At 56.6% G+C, this 26,378-nt stretch overlaps 1 protein-coding gene and 1 long non-coding RNA gene across 2 annotated transcripts in view; one reads left to right on the forward strand and one right to left on the reverse strand.

Annotated features, from left to right (window-relative positions):
* The window catches only part of LOC116945784 (protein CBFA2T1-like), a 121,073-nt gene extending 101,754 nt beyond the window's left edge, over positions 1–19,319 (forward strand). Inside the window, exons 7-12 of the mRNA XM_076069571.1 lie at positions 1,498–1,874; positions 3,799–3,884; positions 4,336–4,501; positions 7,337–7,405; positions 9,765–9,955; positions 13,541–19,319. Of these exons, the coding sequence (XP_075925686.1) occupies positions 1,498–1,874; positions 3,799–3,884; positions 4,336–4,501; positions 7,337–7,405; positions 9,765–9,955; positions 13,541–13,942 (1,291 nt within the window). The 3' untranslated portion in view covers positions 13,943–19,319. The remainder of the gene's footprint in view (positions 1–1,497; positions 1,875–3,798; positions 3,885–4,335; positions 4,502–7,336; positions 7,406–9,764; positions 9,956–13,540) is intronic.
* Positions 19,320–21,113: 1,794 nt separating this feature from the next.
* On the reverse strand, positions 21,114–23,511 carry LOC142929104 (uncharacterized). The gene is made up of 2 exons (XR_012945258.1): positions 22,979–23,511; positions 21,114–22,215 (listed from the first exon to the last, which is right to left on the reverse strand). It is a non-coding gene; the product is annotated as an uncharacterized LOC142929104 (long non-coding RNA).
* Between the last annotated feature and the right edge of the window lie 2,867 nt (positions 23,512–26,378).

Raw genomic sequence — 26,378 nt, forward strand, 5'->3', positions numbered from 1 at the left:
GTGTTAGTAGGATTGTGTGTGTGTGTCGCGTCCCACTGAGAGCCATTAGCTGGCAGCAGAGCCAAATTGAGATCGCCGAGGTGGAACCACGCCAACTGTGCCGCGCTCTCAAATCTCCTCCTCCTCCCGCCGCCGCGCGCCCCGCACTAAACAGCCATTCCTGCGGAGCAATCTGTGAAATACGGGACTCCCGGGGCGCGAGGAAGGCGGGGAGGAGAGATGGAGGGGAGAGAAGAGAGAGAGAGGGGAAGCCTCGAGGAGGGGTGGGGGGGGGTGAACGAGAGGCTGACTACGCGCGCAACTTTGCCAGGGCGTCGAAATGAGTCGCATCGCGATTGGCACCTTACGCGTGTCGTGTGAAGCCCTCCTCCACCCGGCCGCAGCCGATGGGTGAAAGTTGTCCCGGGAGCGAGCGTGCCCCCCCCCTCCCCAGTGAGTGGTGTGCAAGTGGAGAGCGATCCACAAACAACAGACAACGCCGTGGTGCGTAGCGATTCGGTAGGAGCGTTGTCAACTCTCAGCTGCGCCGTACGCATTGATTGGTTGAAACGTCTGAGTCGGGCGAGGGGGTGGGGGAGTGGGTGGGGGGGGGTCACAGGGTAGTCACGTGGGGTACACGGTGTAGGGGGGCAGCAGAGGGCAGCGCAGAAGAGGAAGAATAGAGAACGGGAGGTCCTCGACTTACGAGGACACTGAGACCTATGACTATTATTCACGATGGTCCTGCTACTACATTGGGTTTTTATTTGTAAGATGCTTTCAGCTGATTAATCCTTAGTTATGTTTATTATTATTATTATACAAGTAGGAAGGAACCCAAATAGCCACAGAAAACCCACGCATGCGAGGTGACAACGCTATATCCCCGCACAGATGGAAACAGGTGGCGATTAGTCCACTTGCTGTATTGCCTTCTTCTGGCGAGTATCGCACTCCCTGAATGCCCACGGGAAGGGAGTTTCACAACCCATCTGTGTGTGATCCACCAACCCTTGCTGCTACCTCCACAGCGCTGTGTCACAGACCACGTGCACCGTGGCTGCCACCACCCGGCTGGAAACCTTGGGAGACTCTGACCTGGAGACTCTGACCTGGTGACCTGGAGACTCTGACCTGGTGACCTGGAGACTCTGACCTGGTGACTCTGACCTTGTGACCTTGACGAAGCCAACTCGGTTGAAAATCACGGCGTTACTGTGAAATAACCACTTATGCTGGGCGTGACTGGGTGAGTGCTGGGTGTCGTGGTGAATACCGACTGTCATACGTGCTGGGCCGTGATGAGTGCTGGGTGTCCTAAGTGCAGGGTGTCGCGTGAGCGAGCGCCGGGCATTTTTTTTCCTGCGGGTTTGTCGAAACGAAAGTTCTGGATGTCGTGGCCTCCGGCTGCCACGAGCGAGTGCCGGGCGTTACACGTGGGGCGCTGCATGCCCGCGAGGTCCCCGCTGGGTACTCTATCCGCCGTCCCTTCCTTCCATGCTCCCATCGTTCCTGCAGGGTGCGAGAGAACGGCTCTCTCGACCGGGACTCGCTGGGACCCCCCGCTAAGCGCGGGTGCACGGCGAGCCCCGCGCAGCGCTACAGCCCTGGGCAGCAGCAGCAGCAGCAAGCCATCAACGGACTCCCTCCTCCATCCCTGCCGCACGGGGGCCCCATGTCCCTGGGCCCTCAGGCCACGCCGCCTCCGGTCCCTCCTCCGGCGACCACCACAGTGGCCGGGCCCCACTACGCGCACGGCGGCGCAGCCGGGTCGCACCCCCCTCCGCCGCGCCTGGTGGAGGGCGTCCACGGGGTCTCCTCGCACCTCTACCGGGAGGGGGCACCCTCCTACCGAGGGGACGTGCACGACCTCCGCGACAGACACCGGTCGCTCGGTACGCGTGGCGCACGCATTCATGGGTGGGTGGGTGAAATGACGGATGGACAAATAGATGGATGGACAGGTGGGTGGATGGGTGGACAGATAGCTGGATGGGTGGACAGATTGATGAATGGACAGAGAGATGGATGGACCCGTGGATGGATGGGTGGACGTATTTATGGATGGATAGATGGGTGGATGTGTGGACAGATAGATGGATGGATGGGTGGACAGATTGATGGATGGACAGAGAGATGGATGGACAGAGAGATGGATGGGTGGACATATTTATGGATGGACAGGTGAGTGGATGGGTGGACAGACAGACGGATGGACAGAGAGATGGATGGACCCGTGGATGGATGGGTGGACGTATTTATGGATGAACAGGTGGGTGGATGGGTGGACAGATTGATGGATGGATGGACAAATAGATGGACGGATGGGTAGATGGATGGATGAACAGGTGGATGAACAAATACATTAATTGGATGGCAAGAAAATATGAATGGATGGATGGGCGGGGAGAAGCGTGGATGGGCAGATGAATGTATGTATGTTGAACTTCTTTTGCACGGTACGTAGCCAACCCTGGAAATCGTAGGTGCAGGGAAGGACAACAAACTAAACACAAAAAATGCAGTTCTTAAGAAATTAGTTTTCAATGTAGATTTAAATAGGCTGACACATAGCTGGAAGGCTGTATATATTAATGGACGAATAGCTGGACATTCAGAGGAATGTGCATATGCTGTATATGGATGGGTGAGCAGATGAATAGATGGATGGATGGGTAGACAGACTAAGAGACCCCAATCAAAAAATCCAATACATTTTTGAAAAATGTGTCGTGTGTGTGTGATTTATAGTGTCTGATGTAAGGTGTCGTTTGCGGTGTTGTCGTGTGGTTCACGGTGTGGTGTATGATGTGGTGTATGGTGTATGTGTGGTGTGTGATGTGGTGTATGTGTGGGGTATATGTGTGGTGTAAAGCGTGGTGTATGCTGCAGTGTAGGTGTGGTGTATGTGTGTGGTATATGTGTGGTGTGTGATGTGGTGTGTGATGTGGTATGTGTGTGGTGTGTGATGTGGTGTATGCGTGGTGTATGTGTGTGGTATATGTGTGTGGCATATGTGTGGTGTATGTGTGGTGTATGTGTGGTATATGTGTGGTGTGTGATGTGGTGTATGTGTGGTGTATGTGTGTGGTATATGTGTGTGGTATATGTGTGGTGTGTGATGTGGTGTATGTATGGTGTATATGTGGTGTATGTGTGTGGTATATGTGTGTGGTATATGTGTGGTATATGTGTGGTGTGATGTGGTGTATGTGTGGTGTATATGTGTGGTGTATGTGTGTGGTGTATGGTGTGGTGTGATGTGGTGTATGGTGTGATGTATGTGTGCGGTATATGTGTGTGGTGTATGGTGTGGTGTATGTGTGTGGTATATGTGTGTGGTGTATGGTGTGGTGTATGTGTGTGGTGTGTGATGTGGTATGTGTGTGTTTGCATGTGTGCGGTGTATGTGTGTGGTGTATGGTGTGGTAAATCTGTGTGGTGTATGGTGTGGTGAATGTGTGTGGTATATGTGTGGTGTGTGATGTGGGAAGCGATAGTGTAGCGGTTGGCACGCTGCGCTATGAACCCAGCGACCGGAGTTGGATTCCCGCTCGCGGCCAACACGAGTGACGATTATGTTTAACCGGTCCTGGGCCTCCCCTAGGTTGACTCAACCTTTAATGAGTACCTGGTGCATTGGGTCAACGTCACCACAAGAGAGATGTTGCCCCCCCCTCCCCCCGCGTGTGCTGTGGCAGTCTTATTAGGCGCTACTCGCTGACAGCACACTTGTTCCAACAGTCTGTTACAGGCTACACGGGGGGGGGGGGGGTTCTTTGTCTTTGTATGTTCGATGCTGTGTGGGTGGCTGCGCAGGACTGGGAGCCCCGAGGCAGGAAGAGGTCATAGACCATCGTCTCACTGACCGCGAGTGGGCCGAGGAGTGGAAACACCTGGACCAGGTGAGGCCCCCGCGCGTGTGCGCGTGTCCCCCGGGGAAGCTCCCGGCACGCGGAGCGAATCGTCGTTGTTGTCCCGACGTTTCGCAAGTCGATCCCTGAGGAGTCATCCGGCCTGTTGATTCGGCACGATGTCCGACGTTTCGTTCCACGAGCTTTGTAGCTTCTTCGGAGCAACCCGATAGCCCATCGTGGAACGGTAGGATGGTTCATTGGTACGAGGTGACCGGTGGCTCCGGCACCGCTGACGGTTGGGGGTTCGAGTCCGGGTTGGTTAGGCTCCAAGGCGTACAGAGAACAGTTGGTTGTGGGCCCCAGATGACATTTGATGGTGCAGGGTGGGGGGGGGGGGGGGTGGCCCCCCTCTGCACCCCATCACCCCGAGCCGCTCTCGACCTGCGCCCACACCCCCCGCCGGACTCTCCCCTCCGCACCCTCTCAAACTCCCGTGCAGTTGCTCGCGTGCATCCTGGAGATGGTGGAGAGGACGCGGCGCGCCCTCTCCGTGCTGCGCCGCTGCCAGGAGAGCGACCGCGTGGAGATCGCGCGCCTCGTGCGCCGCTGCGGGGACGCGGCGGCGGCCGCCGCCCACGACGCCAAGAAGGGGCCGGGACCCCTCGGCGGGGTCCTGGGAGCGGGGCTCTCGGCGGGGCTCGGAGGCGGCGGGGGTGGGGGAGGAGGGGGTGGACTGGCTTCGGCGGCGGGGCGCGGCTCGGGGGTCGTGGGGGTCTCTCCCAAGCTTGCTGGGGTCGCGGCGGCGGCGGCGGCTCCGATTGGTGCGTGGCGCGGGGGGTCGAACTTTGACCTGTGCCGTCCCTACCCCCCCCCCCCCACATCTATCGCTCTATAACGAGCCGTGTTCTATCTACTGCTGGGTGACGACCTCCATCTCCTTTTCTCTGTGTTCTCTCACTCGCGTATCTCCACTTTGCCTCTCTCATCTCTCTCTCTGCGCATATTTCGTGTTGTCTCTCTCTCTCTCACCCTTCCTCGTCTCTCTTTCCTTCTCCCTCTCTCTCTCTGTGTCTCCTTCCCTCTGGCTCTCCCTCTTACCCCACCCCACTCCCCCTTTGCGTCTCTCTCCTTTCTTACTCGCTTTTCTCTACATCTGTCTCTCGATTTCTCTCGCTCTCCCCCCGTGGGTCTCTCCACGCTCCGTGTCTTCCGATCAATGCTTTTTTACTCTGACAGGCACGAGATGAGCGTGCGTGTCTGCACACGTGACTGAACGCGTGACTGAACGCGTGTCTGTACGCGTGTCTGTACACGTGTCTGTAGGCGTGCGTGTCTGTACACGTGCGCTGTCTGGAGGCGTGCGTCCGTGCGTGTGGAGTGAGGAGCGGTGGTGCAGTGGTTAGCGCACTGCGCGACGTACCTCGTGCGGTGTGTGCAAACACAGCACCGGGGAGACAAAGGCGGCCGCGGGTAGTGTTGGGCACCCTCCCCCTCGTGTACCGTGCCCCAACAGTCTGTTAAGGCTGCGCAGGGGAACTGTGTCTGTTTTTTATTGGGCGTGTGAGTGAATGGGTGGGTGGGCGGGCGTGCTGGTGGGATCTGCAGGGTTGTTTGTGCACGCTGTGGATGAGACGACACAGTCAGTCTGTGAGGCCGAGTCCTCGAAATGGGTGGAGGAATCAATGAGGTCGTTTCACGGGAACAGGAACCGTGATCGTGGTTGTCGTAGTGATAAAGGAGTGATGAGGAGGTGACTGAACGCTACCTGTGGTGAATCATAGAATGATTAATTATCAATCAACCTCACTGCTGTAAATTGATTCTTGTCTCTCCTTGTCTCTGTGTCCCCGCGTGTCTCTGTGCGTGTGTCTGTGTCTCTGTGCGTGTCTCTGTGCATGTGTCTGTGTCTCTGTGCGTGTGTCTGTGTCTCTGTGCGTGTGTCTGTGCGTGTCTCTGTGTCTCTGTGCGTGTCTCTGTCTGTGTCTCTGTGAGTGTGTCTGTGTCTCTGTGCGTGTCTCTGTGAGTGTCTCTGTGCGTGTCTCTGTGAGTGTGTCTGTACGTGTCTCTGTGAGTGTGTCTGTGCGTGTCTCTGTGCGTGTCTCTGTGCGTGTCTCTGTGCGTGTCTCTGCGCGTGTGTTTGTGCGTGTCTCTGTCTGTGTCTCTGTGCGTGTGTCTGTGCGTGTCTCTGTGCGTGTGTCTGTGCGTGTCTCTGTGTGTGTGTCTGTGCGTGTCTCTGTGCGTGTGTCTGTGCGTGTCTCTTTCTGTGTCTCTGTGAGTGTGTCTGTGCGTGTCTCTGTCTGTGTCTCTGTCTGCGTCTCTGTGCGTGTGTCTGTGCGTGTTTCTTTCTGTGTCTCTGTGTGTGTCTGTGCGTGTCTCTGTGCGTGTGTCTGTGCGTGTCTCTGTGCGTGTCTCTGTGAGTGTGTCTGTGCGTGTCTCTTTCTGTGTCTCTGTGTGTGTGTGTCTGTGCGTGTCTCTGTGTGTGTGTCTGTGGGTGTCTCTGTGCGTGTGTCTGTCTGTGTCTCTGTGCGTCTCTGTGTATGTCTCTGTGAGTGTGTCTGTGCGTGTCTCTGTCTGTGTCTCTGTGCGTGTCTCTGTGAGTGTCTCTGTGAGTGTGTCTGTGCGTGTCTCTGTGAGTGTGTCTGTGCATGTCTCTTTCTGTGTCTCTGTGTGTGTCACTGTGCGTGTCTGTGCGTGTGTCTGTGTGTGTGTCTGTGAGTGTCTCTGTGAGTGTGTCTGTGCGTGTCTCTGTGAGTGTGTCTGTGCGTGTCTCTGTGCGTGTCTCTGTGCGAGTGTCTGTGCGTTTCTCTGTGTCTCTGTGCGCGTGTCTGTGCGTGTCTCTGTGAGTGTCTCTGTGAGTGTGTCTCTGTGAGTGTGTCTGTGCGTGTCTCTGTGCGTGTCTCTGTGCGTGTCTCTGTCGGTGTCTCTGTGCGTGTGTCTGTGCGTGTCTCTGTGCGTGTGTCTGTGCGTGTGTCTGTGCGTGTGTCTGTGCGCGTCTCTGTCTGTGTCTCTGTGCGTGTGTCTGTGCGTGTCTCTGTGCGTGTGTCTGTGCGTGTCTCTGTGAGTGTGTCTCTGTGCGTGTGTCTGTGCGTGTGTCTGTGCGTGTCTCTGTGCGTGTCTCTGTGAGTGTGTCTGTACGTGTCTCTTTCTGTGTCTCTGTGTGTGTGTCTGTGCGTGTCCCTGTGCGTGTCTCTGTGTGTGTATCTGTGCGTGTCTCTGTGCGTGTCTCCGCGTGTCTCTGTGAGTGTGTCTGTGCGTGTCTCTGTGAGTGTGTCTGTGTGTGTGTGTGTCTGTGCGTGTCTCTGTGTGTGTGTCTGTGCGTGTCCCTGTGAGTGTCTCTGTGCGTATCTCTGTGTGTGTGTCTGTGCGTCTCTCTGTGAGTGTCTCTGTGTGTGTGTCTGTGAGTGTGTCTGTGCGTGTTTCTGTGCGTGTCTCTGCGTGTCTCTGTGTGTGTGTCTCCGCGTGTTTCTGTGTGTGTGTCTCCGCGTGTCTCTCTGCCTCAGACGCAGTGCGAGATCCTCCGATCAGACACGGCATGAGCTACATGCCAGAGGAGATCTGGAGAAAAGCCGGTTCGGCACTCACCAAACACTCACCAACACTCCCCCTCACCAACACTCCCCCTCACCAATACTCACCAACACTCCCCTTCACCAACACTCCCCCTCACCAACACTCACCAACACTCCCCCTCACCAACACTTACCCTCACCAATACTCACCAACACTCCCACTCGCCAACACTTACCATCACCAACACTCACCAACACTCCCACTCGCCAACACTTACCATCACCAACACTCACCAATACTCCCCCTCACCAACACTCACCCTCACCAATTCTCACCAACACTCCCCCTCATCAACACTCCCCTCTCACCAACACTCACCAACACCCATCAACCCTCCCATTCACCAACATTTCCCCTCACCAACACACACCAACACTACCTTCACTAACACTCTTCCTCACCAACACCCCCCCTCACCAACACCCCCCCTCACCAACACTCCCTCTCACCAACACTGCTCCTCACCAACACTCCCCCTAACAAACACTCCCCCTCACCAACCCTCCCCCTCACCAACACTCCTCCTCACCAACACTCTTCCTCACCAACACTCCTCCTCACCAACACTCCCCCTCACCAACACTCCCCCTCACCAACACTCCCCCTCACCAACCCTCCCCCTCACCAACACCCCCCTCACCAACACTCCTCCTCACCAACACTCACCAACACTCCCACTCACCAACACTCACCAACACTCACCCTCACCAACACTCCCCCTCAACAAGACTCGCCCTCACTAACACTCCCACTCAACAAAACTCACCCTCACCAACACTCCCGCTCACCAACAGAGCCCCTCACCAACACTCCCCCTCACCAACACTCCCCCTCACCAACACTCCCCTTCACCAACACTCACCAACACTCACCAACACTCCCCCTCACCAACACTCCCACTCACCAACACTCCCACTCACCAACACTCACCAACACTCCCCCTCACCAACACTCCCCTTCACCAACACTCCCCCTCTCCAACACCCCCCTTCACCAACACTCACCAACACTCCTCCTCACCAACACTCCCCCTCATCAACATTCCCCCTCACCAACACTCCCCCTCGCCAACACTCCCCCTCACCAACACTCCCCCTCACCAACACTCCCCTTCACAAACACTCACCAACACTCACCAACACTCCCCCTCACCAACACTCTCCATCACCAACACTCCCCCTCACCAACACTCACCTTCACCAACAATCACCAACACTCCTCCTCACCAACACTCACCAACACTCCCCCTCACCAACACTCCCCCTCACCAACACTCCCACTCACCAACACTCACCAACACTCCCCCTCACCAACACTCACCAACACTCACCAACACTCCCCCTCACCAACACTCACCAACCCTCACCAACACTCACCAACACTCCCCTTCACCAACACTCACCAACACTCACCCTCACCAGCACTCCCCCTCACCAACACTCCCCCTCACCAACACTCACCAACACTCCCCCTCACCAACACTCCCCCTCACCAACACTCACCAACACTCACCAACACTCCCCCTCACCAACACTCCCCCTCACCAACACTCCCCCTCACCAACACTCCTCCTCACCAACACTCCCCCTCACCAACACTCACCAACACTCCCCCTCACCAACCCTCACCAACACTCACCAACACTCACCAACCCTCACCAACACTCCCCCTCACCAACACTTCCACTCACCAACACTCACCAACACTCACCAACACTCCCCCTCACCAACACTCACCAACACTCACCAACACTCCCCCTCACCAACACTCACCAACACTCCCCCTCACCAACACTCACCAACACTCCCCCTCACCAACACTCACCAACACTCTCCCTCACCAACCCTCACCAACACTCACCAACACTCCCCCTCACCAACACTTCCACTCACCAACACTCACCAGCACTCCCCCTCACCAACACTCCCCCTAACCAACACTCCCCCTCACCAACACTCCCCCTCACCAACACTCACCAACACTCCCCCTCACCAACACCCCCGTACCCCCCCCCCCCCCTCTCGCCGTTCTTCGACCGTGAACTCCCCACGCTCACCCCCGACTCGGCGAGAGACTTTTGCGCTCCAGCGCACCGGTTCGTGCCGTACTAGTGACGAATTGGCCACGTTCTGTTCACGTGACAACCCTTACTAGTTGGCTGCGTCGGGTGGTGGCGGGTTTTAACGACACATTTTAACACGTATATTTCCGCGATCTAACCCAAAACAACCTCTAGCACGTCCTCTTGTAAAATATCGCCTCCCAATCCCCACCCCGGACTCGCTATCCATCCCTCTCTGTTCCCTGCACGTCCCCACCCACCCTTGCCGCTCCACCCCGACTCCCCTGCACGCACAGAGGAGGCCGTGAACGAGGTGAAACGCCAGGCGCTGGCCGAGCTGCACCGCGCGGTCAGCGAGGCCGAGCGGCACGCGCGCGGCGCCGTGGCGAGCGAGCGCGCGCGCATGGAGCGCGCGCTCGCCGAGGCCAAGAGGCAGGCGGCGCGCGAGTCGCTCGCCTCGGCCGGCAGGCAGGACGACTCGAGCGAGGTGAGGAGGGGGAGGAGGAGGAGGAGGGGGAGGAGGAGGAGGAGGGGGAGGAGGGGGAGGGGGAGGAGGAGGAGGAGGAGGGGGAGGAGGAGGAGGGGGAGGGGGAGGAGGAGGAGGAGATCCCAACGTGGGATGGTTTAGGGGTTGTTAGCGCCGAGGCTTCGCGGTGTGTTGCCTCTGCCGGCAGAGTCGCCCTTTGATGTATTTTATTTTTTAAAAAGGAGCACCTTTCGGCTCAGTGGGATTTTTACTCCATGTGGGTGTTAAAGAGTGGGCGACTGGGGAGAGTGGGTGAGTGGGTGAGTGAGTGGGCGAGTGTGTGAGTAAGTCGACCCATCGTACCCGGGTCTGTCCCGTGACCTCCTGCCAGCGCGCGTTCGACACTTCTAGTGGCCTTAAAGTGCACGTAGCCTGGCACAGATGCCGTGGCGTCGTCGTCACCACTTGGTGGCGAATGGCGGTTGTTGTTATTGTTGTTGTTATTGTTGTAATAAGAGTCGCCCAAGTCAAAGAGCTTCTTAGCTTTTTTGCTTTACTCGATGGGGAAAAAAACTCAATATAGTGGTCAACTGGGGAGAGTGGGTGTGTGAATGAGTAGGTGGCTGAGTGAGTGAGTGTGTGAGTAGGTGGCTGAGTGAGTAAGTGCGTGTGTGAGTGAGTAGGTGGCTGAGTGAGTGAGTGTGTGAGTGAGTAGGTGGCTGAGTGAGTGCGTGTGTGAGTGAGTAGGCGGCTGAGTGAGTGAGTGCGTGTGTGAGTGAGTAGGTGGCTGAGTGAGTGAGTGCGTGTGTGAGTGAGTAGGTGGCTGAGTGAGTGCGTGTGTGAGTGAGTAGGTGGCTGAGTGAGTGAGTGCGTGTGTGAGTGAGTAGGTGGCTAAGTGAGTGAGTACGCGTGTGAGTGAGTAGGTGGCTGAGTGAGTAAGTGCGTGTGTGAGGGAGTAGGTGGCTGAGTGAGTGAGTGCGTGTGTGAGTGAGTAGGTGGCTGAGTGAGTGAGTGCGTGTGTGAGTGAGTAGGTGGCTGAGTGAGTGAGTGCGTGTGTGAGTGAGTAGGTGGCTGAGTGAGTGAGTGCGTGTGTGAGTGAGTAGGTGGCTGAGTGAGTGAGTGCGTGTGTGAGTGAGTAGGTGGCTGAGTGAGTGAGTGCGTGTGTGAGTGAGTAGGTGGCTGAGTGAGTGAGTGCGTGTGTGATTGAGTAGGTGGCTGAGTGAGTGAGTGCGTGTGTGATTGAGTAGGTGGCTGAGTGAGTGAGTGCGTGTGTGAGTGAGTAGGTGGCTGAGTGAGTGAGTACGTGTGTGAGTGAATAGGTGGCTGAGTGAGTGAGTGCGTGTGTGAGTGAGTAGGTGGCTGAGTGAGTGAGTGCGTGTGTGAGTGAGTAGGTGGCTGAGTGAGTGAGTGCGTGTGTGAGTGAGTAGGTGGCTGGGTGAGTGAGTGCGTGTGTGAATGAGTAGGTGGCTGAGTGAGTGAGTGCGTGTGTGAGTAGGTGGCTGAGTGAGTGCGTGTGTGAGTGAGTAGGTGGCTGAGTGAGTGAGTGCGTGTGTGAGTGGGCCAGTGAGTGTTTTGAGTGTGGGGGGCGGTGGTGCAGCGGTTAGCGCACTGCGTAAGAATCCGGCGAACCGAGTTGGATTCCCGCGCACGGAGAACCCCAGTGACGATTATCTGAACCGGTCATGGGCCTCCCCCAGGTCAACTCAGCATAAAATGAGTACCCGTTGCGGTGTGTAGACATCGCCGCTGGGGATACAAAGGCGGCCGGTCGTGGTGCTGGCCACCCACTCCCTCGTGTGCCACAGTGCCGGCCTTCACAGGTGCTACCCGCTAACAGCACTTGCCCCTGCAGTCTGTGAAGGCTACCCGGGGGATCTTGGTGTGTGAGTGGATTGTGGAACGCTTTGATGTTGTCTGCCAACTAAGTCGCCCTTGAAAAACAGCTTCTTAGCTCAATGGGCTTTAGTCAATGGTGAAATAAACTTCAGATTCTGACTGTATATCTCATGCTGTATTATAAACAAGTTTTACTGGCTGACTGACTAGAGGGAGCGATGTAATGAAGAAATAACATGAATTCAATAGATTTGTCAATAAAAACACTTTGTGTGTGTGTGTGGCCTTCAACGAAAATAAATATAGGAGGCGACCTTTCATGTAGTGGGGCTTCTTCATATCGCATACGTATCAAAAAAGGTCATCGCCCGAAACGTCGCACAGCGAGGTTAACACGAGTAGGTGGGGGTCATGTCTCTGCATGTGTGTATACGTGTGTTGTTTATCGTATATATGCATGTGCGTGTTTGTGTGTGTCTATCATTGTGTCTGTGTGTATGTGTGTACGTGTGTGTCTATCATTATGTCTGTGTGTATATATGCATGTGTGTACGTGTGTGTCTATCTTTGTGTCTGTGTGTATATATGTGTGTACGTGTGTGTCTATCATTGTGTCTGTGTGTGCATGTGTGTGTGTACGTGTGTGTCTATCATTGTGTCTGTGTGTGTATGTGTATGTACGTGTGTGTCTATCATTGTGTCTGTGTGTGTATGTGTGTGTACGTGTGTGTCTATCATTGTGTCTGTGTGTATGTGTGTGTACGTGTGTGTCTATCATTGTGTCTGTGTGTATGTGTGTACGTGTGTCTATCATTGTGTCTGTGTGTGTATATATGCATGTGTGTACGTGTGTGTCTATCATTGTGTCTGTGTGTATATATGCATGTGTGTACGTGTGTGTCTATCATTGTGTATGTGTGTATATATGTACGTGTGTACGTGTGTCTATCATTGTGTCTGTGTGTCTATATGCATGTGTGTACGTGTGTCTATCATTGTGTCCGTGTGTGTATGTGTTTACGTGTGTCTATCATTGTGTATGTGTGTGTATGTGTGTGTCTATCATTGTGTCTGTGTGTGTATGTGTGTGTCTATCATTGTGTCTGTGTGTATGTGTGTACGTGTGTGTCTATCATTGTGTCTGTGTGTGTATGTGTGTACGTGTGTGTTTATCATTGTGTCTGTGTGTATGTGTGTACGTATGTGTCTATCATTGTGTCTGTGTGTGTGTCTGCGTGTGTATGTGGGTGTGTAGGTAGACTCAGCCTCAAATGAGTACCTGGTGCGGTGGATAAAAACATTGCCACTGGGGAGACAAAGGCGGTCGGGCGTGGTGCTGGCCACCCACCCCCTCGTGTACCGTTCCGGCCTTCATAGGTGCTCGCTAACAGCACTTGCCCCTACAGTCTGTTAAGGCTATATGGGGGATCTTTGTATGTGGGTGTCACAAGAGCGGTGGCCCAGTGGTTGGCACATTGCGCAGCGAACCCGGCGACCCGAGTTCGATTCTCGTTCACGGTCAAGGTCGATCACGAATATCTGAACCAGTCTTGGGTCTCCCCTAGATCGATTGAGCCTCAAATAAGTACATCGTGTGGTGTGTAAAGATCAGCACAGGGGAGACAAAGGCAACCGGGCATGGTGCCGGCCACCCGCCCCTTTCGCGTGCCGTTCTCGGCACCTTTGATAGGCGCTACTCGCTAGCGGCACTTGCCCCAACCAGTCTGTTAAGCTACACGGGGGATCTTTGTCTCTTTGTCCCCACGCCAGAGCTGCTGGAACTGTGGCCGCAAGGCGAGCGAGACGTGCAGCGGCTGCAACGCGGCGCGCTACTGCGGCTCCTTCTGCCAGCACCGCGACTGGGAGCGCCACCACCACGTGTGCGGGCAGGGCCAGGGGCAAGGCCAGGGGCAAGGCCAGGGGCAAGGCCAGTCTCAGGGCACGCAGCAGCAGCAGCAGCAACCTCAGCAGCAGCAGCAGCAGCAGATGAAACCGGAGCCTCCGTCCCAAGCCGAGGGGTCCCCAGGCGCCGCGCCGGGACCCCCGGGGGGCCGCACAGCGAGGCCCCCCAATCCGCCGGCCGCCACCTCGGGGTTGGAGGAAGACGACGAGGAGGTGGCGTCGTCGTCGTCGCCGGCGGGTGACGCGGCCGAGCCCAACACCTCGCGCTAGCGTCGCCCCATCGGCCTCCGCCGGCGACGCTCCGACGCCGACCGTGTGACGATGAAGATCGGATCCAGCGGCGCGGGGTGGTTGGCACGGGGAGGGGGTGCGGGGGGGGGGGTGGCTGGGTGGTTGGGGCAGGGGGGGGGGGTTAAATAGTTCACTCCTCTTCATCGTGGGCCTGAACCTAGGCCACCCACCCCACACCCCCCTCCCAACTCCGAGCCTGTCCAACGAGCCCCGGTGCAGTTGCACCGCCTGCACACTCGACGGCTACGAACGCTGGTCCCGGTCTGACCGACAGAATGCGCCACCTACCACCACCACCTCCACCTCCTCCTCCCCTCCCCGCTCCTCCTGGGAAGGGGGAGGGGATGGGGGGGGGGCACCGATGCTTTAATGGTGAATGCCGCACCTCACGCGACCGTCGCGACCCTCGCTCTTGGAGGACCCGGGGCCCGCGTCGCCACGGGGTCAGGCTTCCACCTCGACCACCTCGACTCTACGTTGTTGTTGTTGTTTGTTTGTTTGTTACATCGGCGTCACGTGACGTCGACTCTGCCCACGTGCAGACGTCCTCGTCGGCTCCCCGTGCCGCGACTGAACGCGGCTGGAGCTGGACGACGCTTAGCGCGTGCGCGCCTCGGAGGGGATGGGCGAGCCGGGGGCGGGGGTGCTCACTGTGAGTGGAGCTGCGGTGGACGGAGTGGCGGGGGGGGCAGGGGGCTCAGGAACGCGGGGTCACGGGGTCACGGGGATATCTCGTGATCTTAACGCGGGGCGGGGGTGGGGTGGTTGACGATGAGTCACGTGAGCCGTTAAGGCAGCTGTGACATGTTTCCCTACACCTGGATCGTGTAAGTTAGACTCCGGGGCACATGATAGGCAGCTGTGTTGGGATCGGGCGGAAATGGCATAATTCACGCATACACACACACACACGCTCACACACACTGACACGGTGTGCGCTCACACTAATTAACACACACCACCTCTCACACATTCACTACCGCTCTCTCTCACACTCTCACACTCTCTCGCACACTCTCTCACACTCTCACACTCTCTCACACTCTTTCACACACTCTCTCTCTCTCTCACACACTATCTCCCACTCTCTCACAAACCCGATCGTGTCCCGGCCTCGCATCACAGCGCACACGACAGGGACGCCCTGATCCGAACCTCTTAAGGTTCCTCTAAGGTCCCGTGTAAGGTTCCTCTGAGGTTCGGAACCAGTGCGCGAGGCCACGCAGGGAACACTGCGTTCGCAGTCCCCGCTCCCCGCAGCCGATGTCGCCAGTTCACCTCCGCTGGAGACGTCACCCTACGCAGCCTTACGTGACCTCGCCGAGATCTCAGCGTGACCTCGCCGAGATCTCAGCGTGACCTCGCCGAGATCTCAGCGTGACCTCGCCGAGATCTCAGCGTGACCTCGCCGAGATCTCACCGTGACCTCGCCGAGATCTCAGCGTGACCTCGCCGAGATCTCACCGTGACCTCGCCGAGATCTCACCGTGACCTCGCCGAGATCTCAGCGTGACCTCGCCGAGATCTCAGCGTGACCTCGCCGAGATCTCACCGTGACCTCGCCGAGATCTCACCGTGACCTCGCCGAGATCTCACCGTGACCTCGCCGAGATCTCACCGTGACCTCGCCGAGATCTTAGCGTGACCTCGCTGAGATCTCAGCGTGACCTCGCCGAGATCTCACCGTGACCTCGCCGAGATCTCACCGTGACCTCGCCGAGATCTTAGCGTGACCTCGCTGAGATCTCAGCGTGACCTCGCCGAGATCTCACCGTGACCTCGCCGAGATCTCAGCGTGACCTCGCCGAGATCTCACCGTGACCTCGCCGAGATCTCACCGTGACCTCGCCGAGATCTCAGCGTGCCCTCGCCGAGATCTCAGCGTGACCTCGCCGAGATCTCACCGTGACCTCGCCGAGATCTCACCGTGACCTCGCCGAGATCTCACCGTGACCTCGCCGAGATCTCACCGTGACCTCGCCGAGATCTTAGCGTGACCTCGCCGAGATCTCAGCGTGACCTCGCCGAGATCTCAGCGTGACCTCGCCGAGATCTCACCGTGACCTCACCGAGATTTCACCGTGACCTCGCTGAGATCTCACCGTGACCTCGCGACCTAGAGGCCGGGAGAGAGCCCCCTGCCCCATCCCCCCCAGCCCCCACAACCCCTCCCCCGTGGCCTGCCCCCACCCCTCCCCCAGGTCTCTGTATATCGGCAGCGGCCACGGGGTTTGGCCAAAGGAAGGCCCGAGTCCTTCATCTCCTCATCTTCCTGACCTCCTGCCGCCGGCTCGGGCGCACGACCTCTCGCCCGCGAGCAGCATCGGCCGCCACCACCTCCTCCTCCTCATCCTCCTCGCTTTAAAGAATAAAAAAACAACTCCAGGCACTTCTCAGATGAACCCAGTTGGCTTTAACAGATGTATACACGGTAGACACACACAAAATGAACAAACAAAACGAAATAATAAATGTCGACGACAATTTTGACGCCGTCGATGACAGATGATCAAAGTGAGAACAGAAGAAGCGTGTACAGTATTTATTTTGAGTTCGCGCGCGACTCTGGCTTGTCGACCCTCTCCCAAAGACACTCGAAGACTCCTCATAAGACACCCAAAGGTTCTCTCTCGCCACCGCGTCTCGCGCCACCGCGTCTCGCGCCCGCGTTCTCCTCGGAGCGGTGCACAGAGCGTGGCTCGCGGGTGGTGATTGTGTTTGGTGGTGGTGGTGGTGGTCGTGGTGGCGGTGGTGGTCGTGGTGAAGCGCACACACAGCACAAAGATGGCAACTCACGCTGCCAAACAGCCACCCACCCCACCGACCGACCACTGAAATACTAAAAAAAAAACTTAAAAAATATATAAATGTGTGTGAGTATATACTTCAAAGAAACAAAAAAAAACATGAGAAATCAAAGCCACGTGCCCCGGGACCCTACGCCGCGGTTGGGAGGGTGGAGGGGTGTGTGCAGCGTGACTCTAGAATCTGGCTACACGGGGTAAATAGATCAATGATACAAGGATGACCTCAACAGCTGCGTGAGCGACGAGCATTGTGCGTTGGAGACGGGGAACAAAATCAGAGGCGGGATTCCTCTGGCGTCTCTTCTACTCAAAGCTACATTCAGGGAAACGGAGGAAGCGACGGCAGCTCATTCTGACGACCCGCCGAGGTCGTGAGCTCAAACTCCACCAGCGACCTCTTAGGAGCCCCTCAAGACCGAACTTGACTCTCCCCCACGACGCCGCCCCCCTCATCCAGGACCCCTATGCGGTCCCGGAGAAGAAGACCGGGCGGTAGCGACTCGGCGGACTCAGCTGGGCACGGGGGGGGGGGCAGGGGGCGGGAGAACGACGACTCCGTAAGGGACGCGGCTCTGCGACCCGCGAGGCGGGAGTTGCGTGCTCCCGCTGGATCTTCTTCTACTCTTCACATTCCTCCCCCTGCTCCTCCTCCTCCTGCTCCTCCTCGCGTCTTCTGCGATGTCTTCTTCTCCTCGTCAGCGATGGAAGCAGCAGCCGCGGCGTAATGCGGGGCGCGTGCGCGCGTGGCTCCACGCGGTGACTCTGACCTCGTGACCCCACCGTGACCTCTGCGAGATGTTGACCTCACGTGTACAGCCTCGCGGGGAGAGGGGGTTGGGACAGGAGGGATGGGAGGAGGGAGGATGAAGAGGAAGGTGGGGTTGGGTGGTTAGGGTTACTTTTGCAGCTATCGGGATAAAGTGTTCCTCCCTCTTCAAACGCTCACCTCCGTTAGGCGACCCTGCGCCAGTGGTGGAAATTCCACATTACTTAGTCGGTGGCCAGTCCGGTTTGCGAAACGACCGCTATTGACTTCCCAAAAAGTGGTCCACGACTTATCGACCCAGGATGAAGGGGTGGTCGGTAGTCGGAATCTAACTCTGGTGAGGCAGAGTGGGAGTTGTGATCTCGCAATATTCTCATTGTTAAGTCGAGCGCTTTAGCCACTACGCGACCCGGCGGAATGGTGGTGCAGGTGGTTGACGCCTCGCACGGAGCGTGACACAGAATCGTCATGAACTTCGGCGGCCACGTGGGCCCAGCGGCCGGCGGACCGAGCCAGCATCGCTAGCAGTCTGGGTTTGAATCCGGAAAAGTGGAGCATCGCTGCATGTGCGCAATAACAGAGCTCGCTTGAAGGGATGTCACAGAAGTACTTCTGTGACATCCCCTTCGGCGGACCGTTCAGTAATAGGTGGTGGAGCGCTGCTCGATGACAGTTCCGAATGAGAACCTCGTCTCGTGGCAACGCGATACCGATAGCACAATCGGTGAGAAATTAACGGAATCGGTTCAGTTGATTTCGGCTGAACACCACCCCGATATCACGCCTCCTCCTGCACCACTCTTCCTGCTTCTGCAGCCCTCCGCTAGCACCCCGGCTCCCCTCCTGCACCCCGGCTCCCCTCCTGCACCCCGGCTCCCCTCCTGCACCCCGGCTCCCCTCCTGCACCCCGGCTCCCCTCCTGCACCCCGGCTCCCCTCCTGCACCCCGGCTCCCCTCCTGCACGCCTCCTCCCCTCCTGCACGGCTCCTCCTCCCGCTCCCCTCCCGCACTGCTCACCCACTGCTTTGCAGGCGGCGGAGCGCCGCGCCACTGCCCCGCCGCCTCCCCACGTCCTCCCCCGGACCCTGGGGACCAACAGCGACTGCGGGGAGTTCGGAGAGGAGTCGCGCAAGCTCGGACCTCCGCAGGGTCCCGCCAAGGGGGTCGGGGTTGGAGGCTGCGGGGCACCTGATTGAGAGCCCCTCCCTGGCCACACGCGTTCACTCAGGGGCTCGCAGGATCGGTCCGCGCGATTGGTTCTTCCTCGCAGCACCCGAGTCTGGGTTTCGCGTTTCCGCCGCCAAAACCTCGTGGACTCGACGCGCGCGCCGCTCGCGCAGTGATTCGAGACCCCGCGGGGAGACCCCCGTGGGGAGTGGGGGGGGGGGGGGGACCCCGTGTGGGGCACCCCGCTCGTTCCAGGCCCCGCAGAGAGACACTGGCGGGAGGGGCACCCACGGAAGAGTGCGAGTCGAGAGTCGCGAGGGCGGAGCTATGAGCGCAGCGACCGGGTTACGCGCGAGCGGCAAAAACTTTTTGGTGAATTCGTCCGGAGCGGTCGTAATTTACACGGTTATTTATTTATTTATTCGCGCATTTGTGGGTTTATTTATTTATGTATTTGCTAGGTGCGGAGTGTGGGGGGGGCGGGGGAGGCGGGGTCTGGACTCGCCCCCTTCACCACTTCCTCTGATTGTCGTCCCCTTTGCTGGAGGCGACCGCCGTGCGCCAAAGTGAGCGTCGCTCGCAGACCTGCAACAACAACAGCAACACAACAACAACAACACACAAACAAAAAAAACTCAACTCGTTCCCCTTCCTCCTCGGGAACAAATCCCAAATGTCTGAAGAACCTCCAAATCAAAGCGTGGGGTTGGGGGGTGGGGAGTGGACTGGGGTGGGTTCAAGGGGTCACCGCGTGCGCGTGTTGTGACGGACGCGCGCGCTGAGCACGCTGCATGCATGCCGGGCCCCGTGCCAATGCCGTGTCCGTCCCTAGCAAAGGTCCTTGCCGTAGAGTCAGTAGCTCGCTGTTGTCGCTGTTCGCAGCCCGTGTCGTCGCCGTCGTCGTCGATGTTAGTCGATGTTAGTCGATGTTTGTGGTCGATGTTGTCGCGTCGACCGCCGCGTCCGGTGCTCACGACGGAGTGGGGGGGGGGTTAGATGGGGGGGGGGGGTTAGATGGGGGGGAGGGGTTAGATGGGGGAGGGTCTTACTCATCCCCCTACCCCTCCGTGTCCTCCTCACCCCCCCCCTCTCTTAAATCCCTTGACGCCTCCCCCACACCCCCTCCCCACAAGTAGGGATAAACAAACCTCAATGTAGTCGCTAAGGGCGATAGGGGGGGGGGCTAGAAACCCCCCCCCCCCTCCTTCAACCCCTCCCCTCGTTTGGAGTCGCGAGTCCGATGGAGCGTTCGGGCGTCTGCCGAGCTCCGAGACACGGTGGGGGGGGGGGGGGGGGCAGCTCGGCTGCGTCAACCCGCGTCACTCGAGTGGTGGTGATGATGATTGGTGGTGGTGGTGGTGATGGTGGTGATGGTTCTCGTTTCTGTTGTTCCCTCGTGTGAGCGTCCCGCCCGGGCTGTCCCACACCGCGAGCTTCGAGCTCAGCCAACAAGAAACGATCGTCACGTGACCGCAATTTGGATGCGGCCGGTACCTTTAAACGTGATCATCATTTGCGTACGTGTGTTTAAACTTCTTTCGCACCGTACGTAGCGGACCGTGCTAATCTAACGTCCGGGGGAAGGACAACAAACTTAACGCAAAAAAGCAGTTCTAAAGAAATGAGTTTGTCAATCTAGATGATTTCAAAGTGCTCCAGTGGCTTACTAATATCGGAAGAGCGTTCCAGACGGCCGCAGAAGCGCATCTGAAAGCGCGCGATGCAGTGACGCGGTCCCCTTGCCAATCCATGAGGCGGGAGCGGTGTTTAACCAAACTTCACTGCGCTGGTCAGTGCGACATTTGTGAAGGGTTGGTGGAGGGTTGGTGGGTCATGGCTTCGGACCAGTTCAGCTATCGCCATTCGCTGCTGCTGATGATGATGTTAACTGTTAACCGTGGTCGGGAATCGAACTCAGGTGGTCCTCTAACTACAGCCCCCCCTCCCCCACCGCCACCGCCGTGACTTCGTGTAACACTTCACTGCAATGGCATCGCTAGCGGCAGCGGCGCTGATCCTGCTGAGAGTCACTTTAAAGCAGTCGCCATTTTGTTTTTAATCCAATTAGCAAAACGTTCAGGCTCGCGTGTAACAGACAGCCCCGGGGGCACACGGCTTAGCTAGGTATATCGGTGTGTAGCTACAAGATAAAGAGCTGTCTGTGTTACCCACTGGGGTCGCGTGCCCGTCTGAACGTTGGAAGTCGCCACGTGGTGATGGCGGCGGCCACGCGCGTATGCGCTTGTGTGATCGAGTCTTTGTCGCTGTAAGCGGTCGTGTCGCGTCGGGAATTATCGTAGTGCGTCTCATGTCTGTGTGGACTACCTCCGAAGGCTAACCAATTAACCAATTAACTAGTTTAAAATAAATAAAAAATATCTCTAATTAAAGAAAAAAAAACCGGAACCGCTTCACCTTGGACCTCGGAGCTTTAATAACCAAAACCTCTCACAGAAAGCAAAGAAACCAAATCTTCGCCTCTGCTATAGCTGCTGCGCGTGTCTGAGTTTCAATGGGACCTCCTCTTCCTCCTACTCTCCCCCCTCCTTAATTCGTTTTGTAAAATCTTCGTCGACCGATAAAGAAACCTCGATTAAAAAAAATATAATAGGGACCTCGGGTCATTGAAGTCTCATTTGCGGTGCGCCGCTTTCGTGAACACACCTCAAGCGCGGTCATCACTTGTATCGTGATAACGGCCAGCTCTGCTACGTAGACTTAAATGCGTAAAACAATAGCGGTGCTCGCTATCGAGTAGGATGACGCAAGGTCAAATACCTAGAGCTTTATCATTTAGAGATTTGGTCAAATCGGCGAGCCGTGTGGTCGGATGTTGATGGTTGTCTCGTCACGTTTCGCCGTGGAATCTTCCTCCTCACCCCTCTCCCGCCTCGCTTCCTCCCCACCCTCTCTCCCCGCCCCTCGCCAAAAATACCCCCCAACAAACTACAAAGTTACGGGGGGTGGGGGGGGGGCGCGTAAGGGTTTGAGTCCGGTAACCGGTCTTATTATTCTTCGTGTCGCCGTGATTCTCGCTAAATCAGAAAAAAAAACGTAACCAGTGAGTAGTCCATGACCTGAGACCAAGATGCTTGTCTCCTGTCCGCACCGCACGAGGTGGTCATCTCCTCCCATCTCCCCCTGGTGCGGCCAACAGCGGTGCATTTTGTGTGGCAGCCGCGTTCGCGACGAGCGGAGTCGGATCATTCACCCAATTCCGTTTGGCCAAATACAAGCAACGGATGCCACTCAAGAGTGTTAGGACGCTCCGTCTTAGTGCCCTGGCCCAAGGGACTATTGCTGCGCGTTGCAGCCCCCCACGTGCGCGTTGCAGCCCCCCACGTGCGCGTTGCAGCCCCCCACGTGCGCGTTGCAGCCCCCCGCTCTGCGCTACGAGGGCCCCTCTCGCCCTCTGCAGAATGCATCCGCGCTGCTTTTTTTCCGTCCTCGTCAAGGGACTGCACAGAGACGCAGAGCGTTCCCGACGGTGCAGGAGAGATTCGTGCCGTGTCCTGCGAGACGGCAACAGCAGCAGCAGCAGGAGTTAGCGCCGTGTGGTGGAATTTCCGTCGAAAGTCCAAACAAATATTTTCTTTTTTAGGAGCAACTGAAACTTACGAATGATCGGCTGATGTTGCTACAGATGCCTTCTGGCAGTGGTGCAAAAGCACAGCCGACAACAACGACAACCACGACAACTGGAACACGCTCGTCAGTGGCATCGCCTTAGAAGGGCGACATTAAAAGAGGCGACGTTTGTGGCAATGGCCTTCCTTCGTTATCCGAAACGTCATAGCCACATTAAGCACGGCCATTATCTTGAGTGATCATCAATATTATTATTATTGTTGTTAGCATTCATCAACTGGTGCACGAAGGGCTACCTAAGCCGCCGCCGCTGCCTCTCTCGCGATTTCTGCGATGTCAGAATCAAAATCAGAATCTGTATTTATCCTTGAGGAATCCGATAAGCTGTAAAGCTTTTTTTCCACAGATGTCCACTAGGGGGGCGGGGAAGAACGTTACAACAACAAACGATGTAAAAACACGATACTTGTGCCAGGTACACGAAAGGTAAACAAATCACCCGAAAACATAGGAACAAAACTAAATTATCCCCATCCCACCAGGCAAGGCCCACTGAGGTATTAATTCATTGTTCAGAAGCGACCTGGCCACAAATGATAGCTGAACAAAGTGGCTCTTCGTGTCACGAGCCACCCGGGCGCCCGCCCTGCACACGAGGAGCTCATCTTGTGGCTCCGTGTGGAGTACCTTGACAGACGGTTATGGAGTTCTGCTGCTCCCGCTGCTGCTACTGCTGCTCCTCTTGTTTCTTCTGCTCATGTTGCTCCTTCTGCTGCTGCTGCAACTCCTGCTGCGTTGGCAGTGGTGCACGAAGGCAAACAACAACAACAACAAACTCAACGCACGCTCGTCAACATCAACACTGTGTGTAGCCTGAAAAGACACGGATACAATTGGCGACGTTTCGGGGCAATGACTCTTCCTCAGAGCACCTACAGAGGCGTTACCTACGTTAACACAAAGATTAATTAATCGGCCGATAACATCGCAATATAAGAGAGAACCGCAGAGCTTGCGGGCGAATTTGGCGGCGGCTTCTCGCCACCACGTGGCTGCTGCTGCTGCCTTCTCGCTCCTCGTCTGTGGTCCCCCCTCTCTCTATATATGAGTCGTCCCCTCTCTCTCTGAATCGTCCAGCCTCTCTCTCTCTCAGAGTCGTCCCCTCTCTCTCTGAATCGTCCAGCCTCTCTCTCTCTCAGAGTCGTCCCCTCTCTCTCTGAATCGTCCCCCCCCCTCTCTCTGAGTCGTCGTCCCCTCCTCTCTCTGAGTCATCCCCCCTCTCTCTCTGAGTCGTCCCGCCTCTCTCTGAGTCATCCCCCCTCTCTCTCTGAATCGTCCAGCCTCTCTCTCTCTCAGAGTCGTCCCCTCTCTCTCTGAATCGTCCCCCCCCCCTCTCTCTGAGTCGTCCCCCCCCCCTCTCTCTGAGTCATCCCCCCTCTCTCTCTGAGTCGTCCCGCCTCTCTCTCTCTGAGTCGTCCCTTCTCTCTCTCTCAGAGTCGTCCCCTCTCCCTCTCTCTGAGTCGTCCCTCCCTCTCTCTCTGAGTCGTCAACCCTCTCTCTCTCTGAGTCGTCCCCTCTCCCTCTCTCTGAGTCGTCCCCCCTCTCTCTCTGAGTCGTCAACCCTCTCTCTCTCTGAGTCGTCAACCCTCTCTCTCTCTGAATCGTCCTCTCTCTCTGAGTCGTCCCCACTCTCTCTCTGAGTCGTCCCCTCTTCCTCTCTCTGAGTCGTCCCCCCTCTCTCTCTGAGTCGTCCCCACTCTCTCTCTCTGAGTCGTCCCCTCTTCCTCTCTATGAGTCGTCCCCCCTCTCTCTCTGAGTCGTCCCCACTCTCTCTCTCTGAGTCGTCCCCTCTCCCTCTCTCTGAGTGGTCAACCCTCTCTCTGAGTCGTCCCCCCTCTCTCTCTCTCTGACTCGTCCCCTCTCTCTCTCTCTTTCTCTGAGTCGTCATCTTTATCTTCAGTCGTCCTCTCTCTCTGAGTTTCTCTCTCTCTACGAGACCAAATGAACCCCGTGCAGGGCCGGTGCTGAGTTAAAGTTGAATTTATTGCAATCATGCGCAATGAAGGAGCATTTCCCGACACGTCGCCTATTCTATATATTTTTTTTTACTCAATGCCACACAGTGTTATTTACAACGGCGTTGAGTTGTTGTCTTATAGGCAAGTTTAATTCGCATTCTCGATTATTTTGGACTAAAGGCACAGGCTTAATGACTAGCTGTCACACGCAAACCAAGAAGCGTTCTAAAGGTGATGCGAACGAGGCGTCTGACTTGAGGATCATCTTGAAGCGAGCCTCTCTGTTGCTGTATAACTGATCTTGACATAACGTGAATTATCGTATTTAAAAGAAAAGAGCAATTCCGTACTGTGAGTGTGCGACCGTGCGTACGTTTAATTTACTCAGCAATTCGCCTGTAAATATTCACACCGGCTCGTCCCATCAAAGTCAAACCCCCCCCACCCCCCCAAAAAAATAACAATGAAAAAAATAAAAAATCGATTGTCTCATTTAGCGATCGCGTGGCGTCATCAGCGGCGTCTGACCCGTGCGGACGCGCGCCCACTGCTATAATTAACTTAAATCCTGGACATTGGAAGGGAAAAAAAGAAAACGCTTCAAAGTCCCTTCAAACTGTGCGTGTGGTTTCAATTTTTTGTAAACGGTCAAATCTGCATAACGTTGTTGGTGGCGAGAGGTGGCAGGGGGTTGGGTGGTGGGGGAACACGTGGACCCGGGTGGTCGTAGCTACACGATGAGAGGTGCCAGCGTCTTACACTCCACTCGTTACCAACACTCGCCACGACCCCGATCATCCACTGCTGGATGGATAAGATTGCGGGTTGCGAGTTTTGAAGTTGGGAGGAGCAAAGGAGGCATGGGGGTGCAGGTCGAATTGGGGGGGGGGGGCACAGCGCACGGTGCCACAGTAGCAAATTTATATCGGGTGGTACTAAGGGGGGTCCATGCCCCCCCTCCTCCCCCCTAATGAACAACAATAGTCATCTGGACCCCCCCTTCCCTCCACCAACCCACTCGGGCTGGGTAGAGATACGCTCCAAGCTGCATCGCGGCCAATGCCCTTGACGACACCGCCATGACCACCGCACCTCGCCGTCGCGTCCTTCCCCCTGCCAGGTCTCTCTCGCTGGTCGTGCAGTCGCGACGCTTCGTGACCCACCACGATCCCGCTCAAAGTCTCTCGACTGCCGTGTTTACTTCGGGCCTAGAATCAGACGCTTCACCCCCCCCCTCGCCGCGAAAGAAACGAACAGCTCTCATCGTGAAGCTACACCGAGGCTACGCGTCCCGGGATTGCTCCACACGAGTTTGACTCGAGGCTTTCCTACTGAGCGAGGAAAACGAATGCTTTAATCGGAATCAGAAAATGTATTTAGATTGGAGGAATCCGATGAGCTATAAAGCTTTTTTTTACCCAGACGTCCAGTAAATTGGACTTCTCCCCAACGAGTACTCCAGTCGCGTCGCTGCGGCGTTGTATTAAAGTGCACGGAAATCGTAAGGCTACGGCTATAAGTGACATCAACAACTCTTCTTGTTGTTAAATCGGTTTCTAATTCGACGAGAAAGCCGCTAAGGGCATCGAAGTGACGGCGCTTCGCCGTCCCGTCGACCTGGTTCAACGGGACGTCGGTGCGGTGACATTACTGGAGTGCAATAGGGTCGCGGATTAAAACAGTAACGTTTAATATCCATTGGACCTTTTCTTTTTGCCAGTATCAAAAATTAAAAAAAAGAATAGGCTTTATACTTTGGGGCAATAAACCAGGAAGTGTTAAGATGTCCCAAACACCAAATAGATATATTTGGCAAGGCATCAAGGCTGCGTTCACCACACACGGGACTTGTGGAAAAAGTGTTTTTGTTTCCGACCTTTTGTTGGACAGCCCAGGGACTCGAGCGTGGTCGGCATGAACCCTCGTGAAGGGAATTAAATGCCCCCCCCGCCCCCCTCGAACCACCCCCCACCCTCACGCCCCCACCAGGCTCCCTCCTGTCCTATACCCCTGCCCCCCCCCCCCCCGGACACCTGGGTCCCCCCACTTTGTCACGTGGCCTCCCAGTG

This window comes from Petromyzon marinus, chromosome 25, assembly GCF_048934315.1.
Source record: "Petromyzon marinus isolate PM22_M1 ecotype Great Lakes invasive population chromosome 25, UKy_Petmar_22M1.pri1.0, whole genome shotgun sequence".
NCBI classification, from domain to species: Eukaryota; Metazoa; Chordata; class Hyperoartia; order Petromyzontiformes; family Petromyzontidae; genus Petromyzon; species Petromyzon marinus.